Below are 14,819 nucleotides of genomic sequence, written 5' to 3'. Positions count from 1 at the left end.
ACAGTGCTCTGCACACAGTAAGTGCTCAATAACTACGAATGAATGAATGACAGGGATTGGGTCCAACGTGATTAGCTTATATCTACACCAGTAATAATAATAATAATAATAACAATGGCATTTATTAAGCACTTACTGTGTGCAAAGCACTGTTCTAAGTGCTGGGGAGGTTACAAGGTGATCAGGTTGTCCTACATGGGGCTCACAGTTTTAATCCCTGTTTTACAGATGAGGTCACTGAGGCCCAGAGAAGTGAAATGACTTGCCCAAAGTCACACAGCTGACAATTGGCCGAGCCGGGATTTGAACCCATGAACTCTGACTCCAAAGCCCGGGCTCTTTTCCACTGAGCCGCGCTGCTTCTCTGTAGCACTCAGAGCAGCGCTTGGCACGTAGTAAGCGCTTAACAAACACCATAATTATTCAATCCTTTCCAGCTACTTTTGAGCTTCTTGCTGTACTTCCCAAGCGCTTAGTACAGTGCTCTGCACACAGTAAGCGCTCAATAAATACAATTGAATGAATGAATGAATGAAAGACCCACTGAAGGTGAAATCCTCACTCCGTCTCCAGCACATACACACGTACACAGAAGATGCCCCCTTGACGGGCTGCCAAGTTCGATGTTGACCCCGCATGACATTGTTTTCTTTTTTGCTCCTGTCTCTGGTTCCTTACCTTTTAGACTGTGAGCCCACTGTTGGGTAGGGACTGTCTCTATATGTTGCCAACTTGTACTTCCCAAGCGCTTAGTACAGTGCTCTGCACACAGTAAGCGCTCAATAAATATGATTGATTGATTGATTGATTGATTACCCAGCTTCTGCTCAACGAGAGTCTCTCCTCCACCTGCCTCCACTGCGCCCCGCTGGGCTCTCATTCATTCATTCATTCAATCAATCGTATTTACTGAACGCTTACTGTGTGCAGAGCTCTGTACTAAGCGCTTGGAGAGTACAATTCGGCAACATATAGCAACGGTCACCACCCGGCAACGGGCTCACCGTCTAGAAGGGGGAGATAGACAACAAAACAAAGCAAGTAGACAGGTGAAACGGGTAGAAAGGGGAAGCAACAATCAATCAATCGTATTTATTGAGCGCTTACTATGTGCAGAGCACTGTACTAAGCGCTTGGGAAGTACAAATTGGCAAAATATAGAAACAGTCCCTACCCAACAGTGGGCTCACAGTCTAAAACAGTGTTGGAGGCTAGGTCTACCCGGGCCCTTTAAAACGCTTCTTCTGCCCGCCTGGTTCTCCAGTTCCCCACTCTCAACTCTTATTACCTTGCCTTAGTGGCTAGAGTACGGGCCTGGGCATCAGAAAGACCTGGGTTCAAATCCTGGCTCCGCCACATCATGTCTGCTGTGTGTGACCTTGAGCAAGACACTTCATTCAGTCACATTTACTGAGCGCTTAGTGTGTGCAGAGCACTTGGGAGCGTACAGTACAACAATAAACAGACGCATTCCCTGCCCGCAACAAGCTTACAGTCTGGAGAAGCAGCGTGGCTCAATGGAAGGAGCCTGGGCTTTGGAGTCAGAGGTCATGGGTTCAGATCCCGGCTCCGCCACTTGTCTGCTGTGTGACTTTGGGCAAGTCTCTGTGCCTCAGTGACCTCATCTGTAAAATGGGGATTAAGACTGTGAGCTCCCCTTGGGACAACCTAATCACCTTGTAAACTCCCCAGCGCTTAGAACAGTGCTTTGCACATAGTAAGTGCTTAATAAATGCCATTATTATTACTTCACTTGTCTGGGCCTCAGTTCCCTCATCTGTAAAATGGAGGTTAAGAGTATGAGCCCTATGTGGGACAAGGACTGTGTCCAACCTGATTACTTCATATCTACCCCAGTGCTTAGACCAGTACCTGGCACATAGTAAGCGCTTATCAAGTACCATAATCATTATTATTATTGTTGTAGCCACCCCAGTGCTTAGAACAGTGCCTGGCACATAGTGCTTACCAAGTACCATAATCATTATTATTATTATTGTTGTATCTACCCCAGCACTTAGAACAGTGCCTGGCACATAGTAAGCACTTACCAAGTACCACAATCAGTATTATTGTTATTATTATTATTATTATTATTATCATTATTGTATCTACCCATCATCATCATCATCAATCGTATTTATTGAGCGCTTACTATGTGCAGAGCACTTAGAACAGTGTCTGGCACATAGAGAAGCAGTGTGGCGCAGTGGAAAAAGCACAGACTTTGGAGTCAGAGGTCATGGGTTCAAATCCTGGCTCTGCCAATTGTCAGCTGTGTGACTTTGGGCAAGTCACTTCACTTCTCTGTGCCTCAGTTACCTCATCTATAAAATGGGGATTAAAACTGTGAGCCCCACGTGGGACAGCCTGATCACCTTCAATCAATCAATCAATTGTATTTATTGAGCGCTTACCGTGTGCAGAACACTGTACTAAACGTTTGGGAAGTACAAGTTGGCAACATAGAGAGACAGTCCCTACCCAACAGTGGGCTCACAGTCTTGTAACCTCCCCAGCCCTTAAAACAGTGCTTTGCACATAGTAAGCGCTTAGTAAATGCCATCATTATTATTATTATAGCAAGTACCGTAATCATTGTTATTATTGTTGATATATCTACCCCAGTGTTTAGAACAATGCCTGGCGCATAGTAAGTGCTTAACAGTTCCCGGCCCTCCAGGATATAAGGCAATATCCCAGGCTCTGAGCTCATCCTCCTTCCCTTCCCCACAGCACCTGTATATATATATATATATATATATATATGTTTGTACATATTTATTACTCTATTTGTTTTACTTGTACATATCTATTCTATTTATTTTATTTTGTTAATATGTTTTGTTCTCTGTCTCCCCCTTCTCCCCCTTCTAGACTGTGAGCCTACTGTTGGGTAGGGACTGTCTCTATATGTTGCCAACTTGTACTTCCCAAGCGCTTGGTGCAGTGCTCCGCACACAGTAAGTGCTCAATAAATACGATTGATTGATTGATTGATTGATCAAGTTGGCTTTGTCTTGCAGGTTCTGGAACCGCGCTTTAACGTGGAAACGATGGCCCAGTTGTTAAACATCCCACCCACCAAGACGCTGCTGAGACGCCATTTAGCCACCCACTTCAACCTACTGATCGGGCAGGAGGCCCAGCACCAGAAGCGGGAGGCCATGGAATCGCCAGACTATGTCCTGCTGACGGCCACTGCCAAAGTCAAGGTAGGCCGGGCTTTCTTAGCCACTGCCGGGTGGGCCGGGCCACTTAGCTCATTCAGTCAATCAATCAATCGTATTTATTGAGCGCTTACTGTGTGCAGAGCACTGTACTAAGCGCTTGGGAAGTCCAAGTTGGCAACATATAGAGACAGTCCCTACCCAACAGTGGGCTCACAGTCTAGAAGGGGGAGACGGAGAACAAAACCAAACGTACTAACAAAATAAAATAAATAGAATAGATATGTACAAGTAAAATAAATAAATAGAGTAATAAATAGGTACAAACATATATACAGGTGCTGTGGGGAAGGGAAGGAGGTAAGATGGTCATTCGTGAGAAGCAACGTGGCACAGACACCAAACTGTCCATACGGGAGAGAAGCCCTATAAGTGCCCCATCTGTGGGAAAGACTTCACTCAGAGCACCAGGGTTGCCTTCCACCGGAAAAATCCACATGGTAGGGAAGGCTCTTTGGCCTTTTCCCTATCCTGAGCAAGTAGGACTCCCGTTCCTCACGACTCATCTCCCACTTGTCGGAATCTTCCCGGGGGGGCCGTAGACTTCGGTTCCATAGCAGGTGGTACTGGGAATGGTGTTCGCTTTCATGGCAAAGACCTTAATAATAATAAGGATGGCATTTATTAAGCGCTTACTATGTGCAAAGCACTGTTCTGAGCGCTGGGGAGGTTACAAGGTGATCAGGTTGTCCCACGGGGGGCTCACAGTCCTAATCCCCATTTTACAGATGAGGTAACTGAGGCCCAGAGAAGTGAAGTGACTTGCCCAAAGTCACACAGCTGACAATTGGCAGAGCCGGGATTCGAACCCATGACCTCTGACTCCAAAGCCCGTGCTCTTTCTACTGAGCCATGCTGCTTCTCTAACAAACTTCCCCACAAACTCCACTCCCTAGGGCGGAAGGCCCAGCATGGGACAGCCTCTCTGTGGTACATATTCATTACTCTATTTATTTATTTATTTATTTATTTTGCTTGTACATATTCTATTCACTGGAAAGAGCCCAGGCTTTGGAGTCAGAGGTCATGGGTTCAAATCCCAGCTCCACCAACTGTCAGCTGTGTGACTTTGGGCAAGTCACTTAACTTCTCTGCGCCTCAGTTACTTCATCTGTAAAATGGGGATTGACTGTGAGCCCCCTGTGGGACAACCTGATCACCTTGCAACCTCCCCAGCGCTTAGAACAGTGCTTTGCACATAGTAAGCACTTAATAAATGCTATCATTATCATCATTTTTATAAAGAGCCCAGGCTTTGGAGTCAGAGGTCATGGGTTCAAATCCCAGCTCCACCAACTGTCAGCTATGTGACTTTGAGCAAGTCACTGGAATGCCCTCCCTCCACACATCTGCCAAACTAGCTCTCTTCCTCCCTTCAAAGCCCTACTGAGAGCTCACCTCCTCCAGGAGGCCTTTCCAGACTGAGCCCCTTCCTTCCTCTCCCCCTCGTCCCCCTCTCCATCCCCCCCATCTTACCTCCTTCCCTTCCCTACAGCACCTGTATATATGTATATATATTTGTACATATTTATTACAATATTTATTTATTTATTTATTTTACTTGTACATATCTATTCTATTTTATTTTGTAGTATGTTTGGTTTTGTCTCCCCCTTTTAGACTGTGAGCCCACTGTTGGGTAGGGACTGTCTCTATATGTTGCCAATTTGTACTTCCCAAGCGCTTAGTACAGTGCTCTGCACACAGTAAGCGCTCAATAAATACGATTGATGATGATGATCCTATCCCGACTGGATTACTGCATCAGCCTCCTCTCTGATCTCCCATCCTCCTGTCTCTCCCCACTTCAGTCTATACTTCACTCTGCTGCCCGGATTATCTTTGTACAGAAACGCTCTGGGCATGTTATCCCATCCCTCCTCATCAAGCAAAAACTCCTCACTCTCGGCATCAAGGCTGTCCATCCCCTCGCCCCCTCCTCCCTCCCCTCCCTTCTCTCCTCCTCCAGCCCAGCCCGCACTCTCCGCTCCTCTGCCGCTGCTAACCTCCTCACTGGTCCTCATTCTCGCATGTCCCGCCGTCGACCCCCAGCCCACGTCCTTCCCCTGGCCCGGAATGCCCTCCCACCACACATCCGCCAAGCTAGCTCTCTTCCTTCCTTCAAAGCCCTACTGAGAGCTCGCCTCCTCCAGGAGGCCTCCCCAGACTGAGCCCCCTTTATCCTCTCCTCCTCCCCATCCCCCCCGCCCTACCTCCTTCCCCTCCCCCACAGCACTTGTAGATATTTGTACAGATTTATTACTCAGTTTATTTTACTTGTACATATTTACTATTGCATTTATTTTGTTAATGATGTGCATAAAGCTATAATTCTATTTGTTCTGACAATTTTGACACCTGTCTACATGTCTTGTTTTGTTGTCTGTCTCCCCCTTCTAGCCCGTTGTTGGGTAGAGACGGTTCGTACATGTTGAGCGCTAACCTCCTCAGCGCTCAATAAATACAATTGAATGAATGAATGAATGAATCCCCATTTTACCGATGAGAAAACTGAGGCCCGGAGCAGTTAAGCAAATTACACGAGGTCAAAGAGAAGTCCGGTGTTAGAACCGTCACTTAGCTGGCTCTTTCCATTAGGCCACGCTGCCCTGTCCTCAACTCGTCAATGAGAAAACTGAGGCCCCGAGACGTTAAGTGACACTCTCAAGGTCACACAGCAGCCCTTCGCTCTTTGCCGGCTTTCTCAGAGGACTGCCGCTCCAGGCTCCTGCTGGGGGGCTTTGATTAGTCTCCCCCCTCTCAGCCCCAGCTACTCCTTAAAAAGACTAGAGGCTGGAGATTTCTCCGGCTGTCAATAGCCTGTCTGCAAAGGCCCTCTTGCCCAAGCAAAGCAAACTTGTTAAAAGCGTAGTCCTCCTGAGAGTCATCGAGGTTGGGGGGAGTGGGGAGAATTACTGACTTCCAACTTTGGCACTGTTTTTCTCTCCAAGCCAAAGAAGCTCACCTTCAGCAATTTTGGGAATTTGAGAAAGAAGAAGCAAGAAGACGGAGAGGAGTACGTCTGTCCCATGGAATTGGGACGGACATCGGGAAACGGATCGAAGAAAGGGTACAAACCTGGCTTGGACATCCGCCTCTATGACGACGATGACCTGGACAGATTAGAGCAGGTAAACTTAAGTCACTGTTGTTCCAGGGCTCTGAGGGATATAATAATAATAATAGTGGCAGCATTTATTATGCGCTTACTATGTGCAAAGCACTGTTCTAAGCCCTGGGGAGGTTACAAGGTGATCAGGTTGTCCCATGGGGGGCTCACAGTCTTAATCCCCATTTTACAGATGAGGTAACTGAGGCACAGAGAAGGAAAATGACTTGTCCAAAGTCACACAGCCGACAATTGACGGAGCCGGGATTTGAACCCATGGCCTCTGACTCCAAAGCCCGTCCTCTTTCCACTGAGCCACGCTGCTTCTCTGCTATGACACCCTTCATTCAATCATATTTATTGAGTGCTTACTGTGTGCAAAGCATTGTACTAAATGCCATTACTAGGCGCTTGCGAGAGTACAGTATAACAATAAACAGACACATTCCCTTCCCACCACGAGCTTAAAGTCTAGGTACCATCGCTGTCCCCCATGGAGCTCACCAACTCATCCCTATTTTACAGATGAAGAAACTGAGGCTCAGAGAGGTTAAGTGACTTGCCCAAGGCCACACAACAGACCCATATTCCTGGCCACCTGTGGTGCTCTTTCCGCTAGACAACCAGGCCAAGAAGTTTAGCTGAAATTAGCAGTTCATGTATTTTGGATTTTTTTTCTTTGACAGTGAACCCACACAATTACAAAACAAGCCTTTTCCTTCTTGCATTTATCCTCAGCTCCTCCAATCAATCAGTGGTGTTTATTGAGTGCCTGCTGTGTGCAGAGCACTGTACTAAGTGCTCAGGAGAGTACAATATAACAGATGTGATAGGACACATTCCCTGCCCACAGTGAGCTTACAGTCTAGGGGGAATTCCATGGTGGAGTGCTCTCTCTCTTATCCATCAGTCAATCAATCAGTGACTCAAGGGAATTTAGTGAGCACTTTACCAAGCACTTAAAAGAATTTGATGTGGGCAGGAAATCTGTCTGTTTATAGTAGTATTGTACTCTCCCAAGTGCATAATATAGTGCTGTGCTCACAGTAGCGCTCGATAAATATGACTGACTGAATGAATGAAACAATTAGTCAATTGGATTTATTGAGTGCTTACTATGTGCAGAGCACTGTACTAAACACTTGGGAGAGTACAACACTGCCCAAACAAGCTTACCATCTGGAGGAGGAAACAGACATTAATATAAATAAATAAATTACAGATAAAGGTATAAGTGCTGTCGGGCTGGGGAGTGGGGGGAATTCCCTGTCCATATCGAACTAACAGTCTAGAATATGTGTGTGTGTGTGTGTGTGTGTGTATAGAATATATATGTATATTCTATATATACACATACATACACACACACGCACTCTGTATATACATGCACATACATTACTCTCTTCTCATTCAGTCAGTCGTATTTATTGAGCACTTACTGTGTACAGACAACTGTACTAAGCGCTTGGAAAGTACAATTTGGCCACATATAAAGACAGTCCCTGCTCACAACAGGATCATCTTTTCTTCCTCTTTCCTGCACTTTATTCTATTTATTTTGTTAATATGCTTTGTTTTGTTCTCTGTCTCCCCCTTCTAGCCTGTGAGCCCGCTGTTGCGTAAGGACTGTCTCTATATGTTCCCAACTTGTACTTCCCAAGCGCTTAGTACACTGCTCTGCACGCAGTAAGCGCTCAATAAATACGAATGAATGAATGAATGAATGCACTTCCCCCCCATCCTTCTCTTGTCTCCTCCTGACCCTCCCTTCTTTCTTCCCCCATCTTTTCCTTTGCTCTTCCCTTCAACTATCGCTGCAAAAGTCTGGGATCCCCCAGGTAAACTCTTGCTGATTTGTCTCTGTAGATGGAGGACTCCGAAGGGACAGTGAGACAGATAGGCGCATTTTCCGAAGGCATCAACAACTTAACGGTAAGTCCGAAAAATCACTTGTAGACTGTCGATTCCAGAGCTCCGCATATCAGCGCTTAGAACAGTGCTCGGTGCTTAGAACAGTGCTTGGCACATAATAAGTGCTTAACAAATAGCATGGCTGAGTGAGAAGCAGCATGGCTGAGTGGAAGCAGCACGGGCTTTGGAGTCAGAGGTCAATCAATCAATCAATCACTCGTATTTATTGAGCGCTTACTGTGTGCAGAGCACTGTACTAAGCGCTTGGGAAGTACAAGCTGGCAACATATAGAGACAGTCCCTACCCAACAGTGGGCTCACAGTCTAGAAGGGGGAGACAGAGAACAAAACCAAATATATTAACAAAATAAAATAAATAGAATAGATCTGTACAAGTAAAATAAATAAATAAATAGAGGTCATGGGTTCAAATCCCGGCCCCGCCAATTGTCAGCTGGGTGACTTTGGGCAAGTCACTTCACTTCTCTGGGCCTCAGATCCCTCATCTGTAAAATGGGGATGAAGATTGTGAGCCCCCCGTGGGACAACCTGATTACCTTGTAACCTTCCCAGCACTTAGAACAGTGCTTTGCACATAGTAAGCGCTTAATAAATGCCATTATTATTATTGTTATTATTATCATTATTATTATTATTATCATCATCATCTTCATCTGCATGCCAGACCTGGGGGTGGTAACGGTGATGGGATTTATTGAGTACCTGCTGGGTGCAGTGCACTGTACCAAGTGTCTACAAGGAGTTGACACCTTAATGAGGGAGACAGAGACATGTGACTGCAGACCGGAAGCTTCTTGTGGGCAGGGATCATGTCTTGCACCTCTGCTGGGTTGTAACAATAATTGTGGTATTTGTCAAGCAATCAATCAATCAATCGTATTTATTGAGCGCTTACTGTGTGCAGAGCACTGTACTAAGCATTTGGGAAGTACAAGATGGCAACATCATCATCATCATCATCAATGGTATTTATTGAGCACTTACTGTGTGCAGAGCACTGTACTAAGCATTTGGGAAGTACAAGATGGCAACATCATCATCATCATCATCAATCGTATTTATTGAGCACTTACTGTGTGCAGAGCACTGTACTAAGCACTTGGGAAGTACAAGTTGGCAACATATAAAGACAGTCCGTACCCAACAGTGGGCTCACAGTCTAAAAGGGGGAAACAGAGAACAAAACCATGTACCAAAGCACTGCGGTAGATATAAGGTAATCAGGTCCCACATGGGACTCAAAGTCTGAGTAAGAGGAAGAATAGGTAATGTTAATAATAATAATTGTGGTATTTGTTAAGCGCTTACTGTATGCCAAACACTGTTCTTAGCACAGGAGTAGACACAAGGTTATCTGGTTGGGCACAGTCTCTGTCCCACATGGGGCTCACAGTCTTCATCCCCATTTTCCAGATGAGGTAACTGAGGCCCAGAGACGTGAAGTGACTTGCCCAAGGTCATACAGCAGGCACGTGGCGGAGCCGGGATTAGAACACAGGTCTTCTGACACCCAAGCCTGGGCTCAAGCAGCGTGGCTCAGTGGAAAGAGCCTGGGCTTGGGAGTCAGAGGTTATGGGTTCTAAGCCCGGCTCCGCCACATGTCCGCTGTGTGACTTTGGGCAAGTCACTTCACTTCTCTGAGCCTCAGTTACCTCATCTGTAAAATGGGGGTGAAGACTGTGAGTCCCATGTGGGACAACCGGATCACCTTGTTTCCCCCCCAGCGCTTAGAACAGTGCTTTGCACATAGTAAGCACTTAAATTCCATCATTATTATTAGGCCATTCTGCTTCCTTTTTTTTTTCCTTTTTTATGGTATTTGTTAAGTGCCAGGCACTGTTCTAATAATAATAATAATGTTGGTATTTGTTAAGCACTTACTATGTGCCAAGCACTGTTCTAAGCGTTGGGGGGATACAGGGTAATCAAGGTTGGCCCACTAGGGGCTCACAGTCATAATCCCCATGTTACAGATGAGGGAATTGAGGCACAGAGAAGTGAAGTGACTTGCCTGAAGTCACACAGCTGTCAAGTGGCAGAGCCGGGATTAGAACCCACGACCTCTGATTCCCAAGCCTGGGCTCTTTCCACTGAGCCACGCTGCTTCTAAGCGCTGGGGTAGATACAAGGTCATCACAGCAGACACAAGTCCCTGTCCCACTTGAGGCTTAAAGTCTTAATCCCCATTTTACAGATAAGATAATAGGTGCAGAGAAATTAAGTGACTTGTCCAAGACCACACCGCAGACAAATGACAGAGCGGAGACTAGAACCCATGTCCTCCCAATTCCCAGGCCCGTGCCCTATCCACTGGGCCAAGCTTCTTCTTAGCTCTCTGCCCCAAGTAAGCGCTCAAAAGTACCACTGGTTGATTGATTGATAACTCTATCTCTGTTTTCCAGCACATGCTGAAAGAAGATGAAATGTTCAAAGATTTCACCGCCCATTCTCCCAGTGCTAGTATTACGGACGAAGACTCAAACGTGTGACAGTGACCAGCAGACCTTATCAGGAAGAGCTTTTTGGATCTCGTGTAAAAAAACACTTTCGTTATATACAATCAAATGGGCAGCAAATGATGTATAGCTGGTTGCTCTGGCTTCTTTTTCTTAGAAGTAATTTTTTTTTTTCAATGGAGGGCGGAGAGCAAGAAGCCTGGTCTGAAATCGTCAAGGAATGAGACACTGGTCAATGATTGAATGATTGTTTTTGCTCTATTTAATGTACAAACCTGTGACATATTTTTTAAGTATTGCCTTTAAAATGAATATATTAACCTACTGCTCCTACTCCAAGTCCAAACCACAAACGATACCCAAGGAACACCAACCATTACGTGGATTTTTCAGCTGTGAGGATTCTGCATCCTTTTGCATCAGTATTTGCGGTAGCTTTTTTAGTTAGGAAAAATCATTCATCCCTGGGGATCTGTTGGAAAGGATTTCCTAAATGAACCCCCACGTTTTCACAAATCTCAACTCTATTGTATTGGACTCTCCCAAGCACTTAGTACAGTGCTTGCCAGAGAAAGTGCTCAATAAATACCGTCGATGGATTGCTTCAGTGGGGGCATCCAGGAGCGAGTCAAACTCCCACTGTGCCATACTTTTCGCTGTCTTATTTTTGTAAAGTTTTCTAAAATAGACGTACACAGATACGTGTGCTGGGGAGTGACTTAACTTCTCTGAGCCTCAGTTCCCTCATCTGTCAAATGGGGATGAAGACTGTAAGCCCCACGTGGGACAACCTGATCCCCTTGCATCCCCCCCAGTGCTCAGAACAGTGCTTTACACATAGTAAGCGCTTAACAAATGCAATCATCATCATCATCATCGATCATGAGGAGCGGGAAGTCTTTAAGATCTGATTAGTGAATCATCGATCTCTAGAAATGATTTTTGCGTTATAAGACGTGCCCCGTCAATGCCGGCCAGCCTCATGGGAGTTCCATCACACCATTTGGGTCCCATAAAGAGGATAAATTGAGGGGGGCCGGGGGCGGGTAGGGAGCGCTTCTACTTTCCAAGCGCTTAGTACACTGCTCTGCACACAGTAAGCGCTCAATAAATGCGATTGAATGGATGAATGAATGAATACGCTATTCAGAATCGCCTCCTAATTTCAAAAGGATCCTTTCAAATTAAAAAAAAAACTAATCAATGAAGTGCGATCTTTTTCCTTAATAATTCTGGCATTTGTTCAGCATTCGCTATATTTGCCTTGAGGCTGGATATGGTCCTGGATATGGTTCAAAACTGATTCTCCCTCCTCCTTAAACTGAAAGCCCCATAAGGAACCTGATTAGAGAAGCAGTGTGGCTCAGTGGAAAGAACCCTGGCTTGGGAGTCAGAGGTCATGGGTTCTAATCCCAACTCTGCCACTTGTCAGCTGTGTGACTTTGGGTAAGTCACTTAATTTCTCTGTGCCTCAGTTACCTCATCTGTAAAATGGGGATTAAGACTGTGAGCCCCATGTGGGACAACGTGATTACTTTGTATCCCCGCTCCAGTGCTTAGCACATAGTAAGCGCTTAACAAATACCATTATTATTATTATATCTATCCCAGTGCTTAGTACAGCACTTGGCACATAGAAAGCGCTTAAGAATAATAATGATGATGGCATTTGTTAAGAGCTTGCTATGTGCAAAGCACTGTTCTAAGCGCTGGGGGGGATACAAGGTGATCAGGTTGTCCCACGTGGGGCTCACAGTCTCAATCCCCATTTTACAGATAACTGAGGCTCAGAGAAGTTAAGTGACTTGCCCAATGTCACACAGCAGACGTGGCAGAGTGGGGAGTCAAACCCATGACCTCTGACTCCAAAGCCCGGGCTCTTTCCACTGAACCATGCTGCTTAACAAATACCATGAACATTATCCCTATTAATCTATCCTTGCCCCATTTTATAGATGAGGAAACTGAGTCCCAGAGAGGTTGAGTGACTTAGCTAAGGTCTCCCAGCAGGCGAGGGGCAGGACTGAGCCCCCAACCCAATCCTAGTCCCTTGTAAAACCGACCCCTCCACCCAGAACCTTCCATCTGGTACAGTGACCACAGCCTACAAAAAGCACCCGTCTCTCTTCCATTCGGTCGGCTGTTCTTGAGCTCATATGTTGCATGGACGTAGGCCACGGGAAACTGCTCAGATTATCCCAGGTGTCCATTTGTACAGTGATGGCTATTTAATTCACCACCATGATGGGAAGCGTGACTTAATGAGGATGGACAAGAACTGCAATAAAAGAATAAACGGAAAGGATATTAAAAGTTTCTCAGGTGGCTCCGGCCTTCAGTGAATGATAGAGGTTATTTGGCTAAATCATCGTCGCTGTTCTACAGTTGTACCCCCTTGGGCTCTCACCCTGTGATCAGGAAGAGCTGGGTGGATCCTCCCCTAATTGCAATATTTACGAAGCGCTTACTATGTGCTAAGCACTGGAGGAGATACAAGATGATGAGGTTAGACACTATCTAGACTCCTTGTCTTCTTGTGGGCAGGGAGTGGGTCTCCTCTCCCAATAATAATGATGGCATGTATTAAGTGCTTACTATGTGCGAGCACTGTTCTAAGTGCTGTGGAGGTTACAGGGTGGTCAGGTTTCCCACAGGGGGTTCACAGTCTTCATCCTCATTTTACAAATGGGGGAACTGAGGCCCAGAGAAGTGAAGTGATTTGCCCAAAGTCACACAGCTGACAATTGGTGTAGCAGGGATTTGAACCCATGACCTGACTCCAAAGCCCAGGCTCTTTCCACTGAGCCACGCTGATTCTCGAACGTTTAGTACAGTGCACACAGCTTAGTAAATACCATTGATTGACTGATGGACACAGTCTGTGGCCTTAATAGCAGTAGTGGAGATGGTATCTATTAAACACCTCCTGAATGCACTGTACTAAGCGCTTGGGAAGAATGTCAGAAGCACCTGACGTGTTCCCTGCCCTCCTGGAGCTCACACCCTAAAAAGGGGAGACAGACGGGTCAACAGTCACAAGCGGCGGCATTGGAATAAAGAAAATCGGGTAGACTTCTATGCACCAGGGTCAAGAATGGGCAAGGATAAATACTCAAAGATACACTCAGGCTATGGGGAGCACGGGCTGCAGAGTCAGAGGTCATGGGTTCAAATACCAGTTCTGCCAATTGTCAGCTATGTGACTCTGTTCAAGCCACTTAACTTATCTTTGCCTCAGTTACCTCATCTGTAAAATGGGGATTAAGACTGTGAGCCACCCGTGGGTTAACCTGTTCACCTTGTAACCTCCCCAGTGCTTAGAACGGTGCTTTGCACATAGTAAGCGCTTAATAAATGCCATCATTATTATTATTATTATATGGAGAATATATTGAGTTCTACCAAGTCCGGACAAAATGGCTCCTTTCCCTCCTTCGTGGCAAACCAAGCTGAGGAAGCGGGAATGGGTGCCGATAGCACCGGATTGGGTTCATTCATTAATTCCTTCATTCAAACGCTTTTATTGAGGGCTTACTGTGTGCGGAGCACTGTACTAAGCGCTGGGGAAAGAGCAATACAGCAATAGAGACAATACTTGCCCACAACGAACACACAGTCTAGATGGGGGGAGACAAGCATCAACACAAATAGACATCAATATAAATAAATGAAATTAGAGATACATTAGGGGCTGGGGGCTGTGGGGGGGAGAGATCAAAGGGAGTGAGTCAGGGTGACATGGGAATGGGAGATGAGAAAAGGTGGGGCTTAGTCTGGGAAGGCCTCTTGGATTTGTGCCTTCAATATGGTTTTGTAGGGGAAAAGAGTCATTGTCTGTCGGATATGAGGAGGGAGGGCCATTCAGGCCGTAAGAAGGGCCAGGGGTTGGTGGCGAGATGGCAAAGAGAAGCTCCAGTGGGAAGGCTAGCTGCAGAGGAGGAAAGTGTGCAGACTGGGCCATAGAAGGAGAAAAGTGAAGTAAGAAGGGGGAAGGTGAAGTACTGCTTTAAAGCTGAAGGTGAGTTTCTGTTTCATATGGAGGTGGAGGGAGATTTTGAAGGAGGAGGATTGAAATACCCTGAACGTTTCTGT

At 46.0% G+C, this 14,819-nt stretch overlaps 1 protein-coding gene across 4 annotated transcripts in view; it reads left to right on the top strand.

Annotated features, from left to right (window-relative positions):
* Positions 1 to 11,507, top strand: part of PPFIBP1 (PPFIA binding protein 1) — a 139,930-nt gene extending 128,423 nt beyond the window's left edge. For all 4 annotated transcript variants that reach the window (XM_038769367.1, XM_038769366.1, XM_038769359.1 and 1 more), the window contains 4 exons: positions 3,027 to 3,215; positions 6,182 to 6,361; positions 8,206 to 8,271; positions 10,674 to 11,507. In XM_038769367.1, the coding sequence (XP_038625295.1) occupies positions 3,027 to 3,215; positions 6,182 to 6,361; positions 8,206 to 8,271; positions 10,674 to 10,760 (522 nt within the window). In that variant the 3' untranslated portion in view covers positions 10,761 to 11,507. The remainder of the gene's footprint in view (positions 1 to 3,026; positions 3,216 to 6,181; positions 6,362 to 8,205; positions 8,272 to 10,673) is intronic.
* Positions 11,508 to 14,819: the final 3,312 nt, after the last annotated feature.

Source organism: Tachyglossus aculeatus, chromosome 2 (assembly GCF_015852505.1).
Source record: "Tachyglossus aculeatus isolate mTacAcu1 chromosome 2, mTacAcu1.pri, whole genome shotgun sequence".
NCBI classification, from domain to species: domain Eukaryota; kingdom Metazoa; phylum Chordata; class Mammalia; order Monotremata; family Tachyglossidae; genus Tachyglossus; species Tachyglossus aculeatus.
Note: the sequence above shows the minus strand (reverse complement) of the source record. Positions and strands in the feature narration are given on the sequence as shown.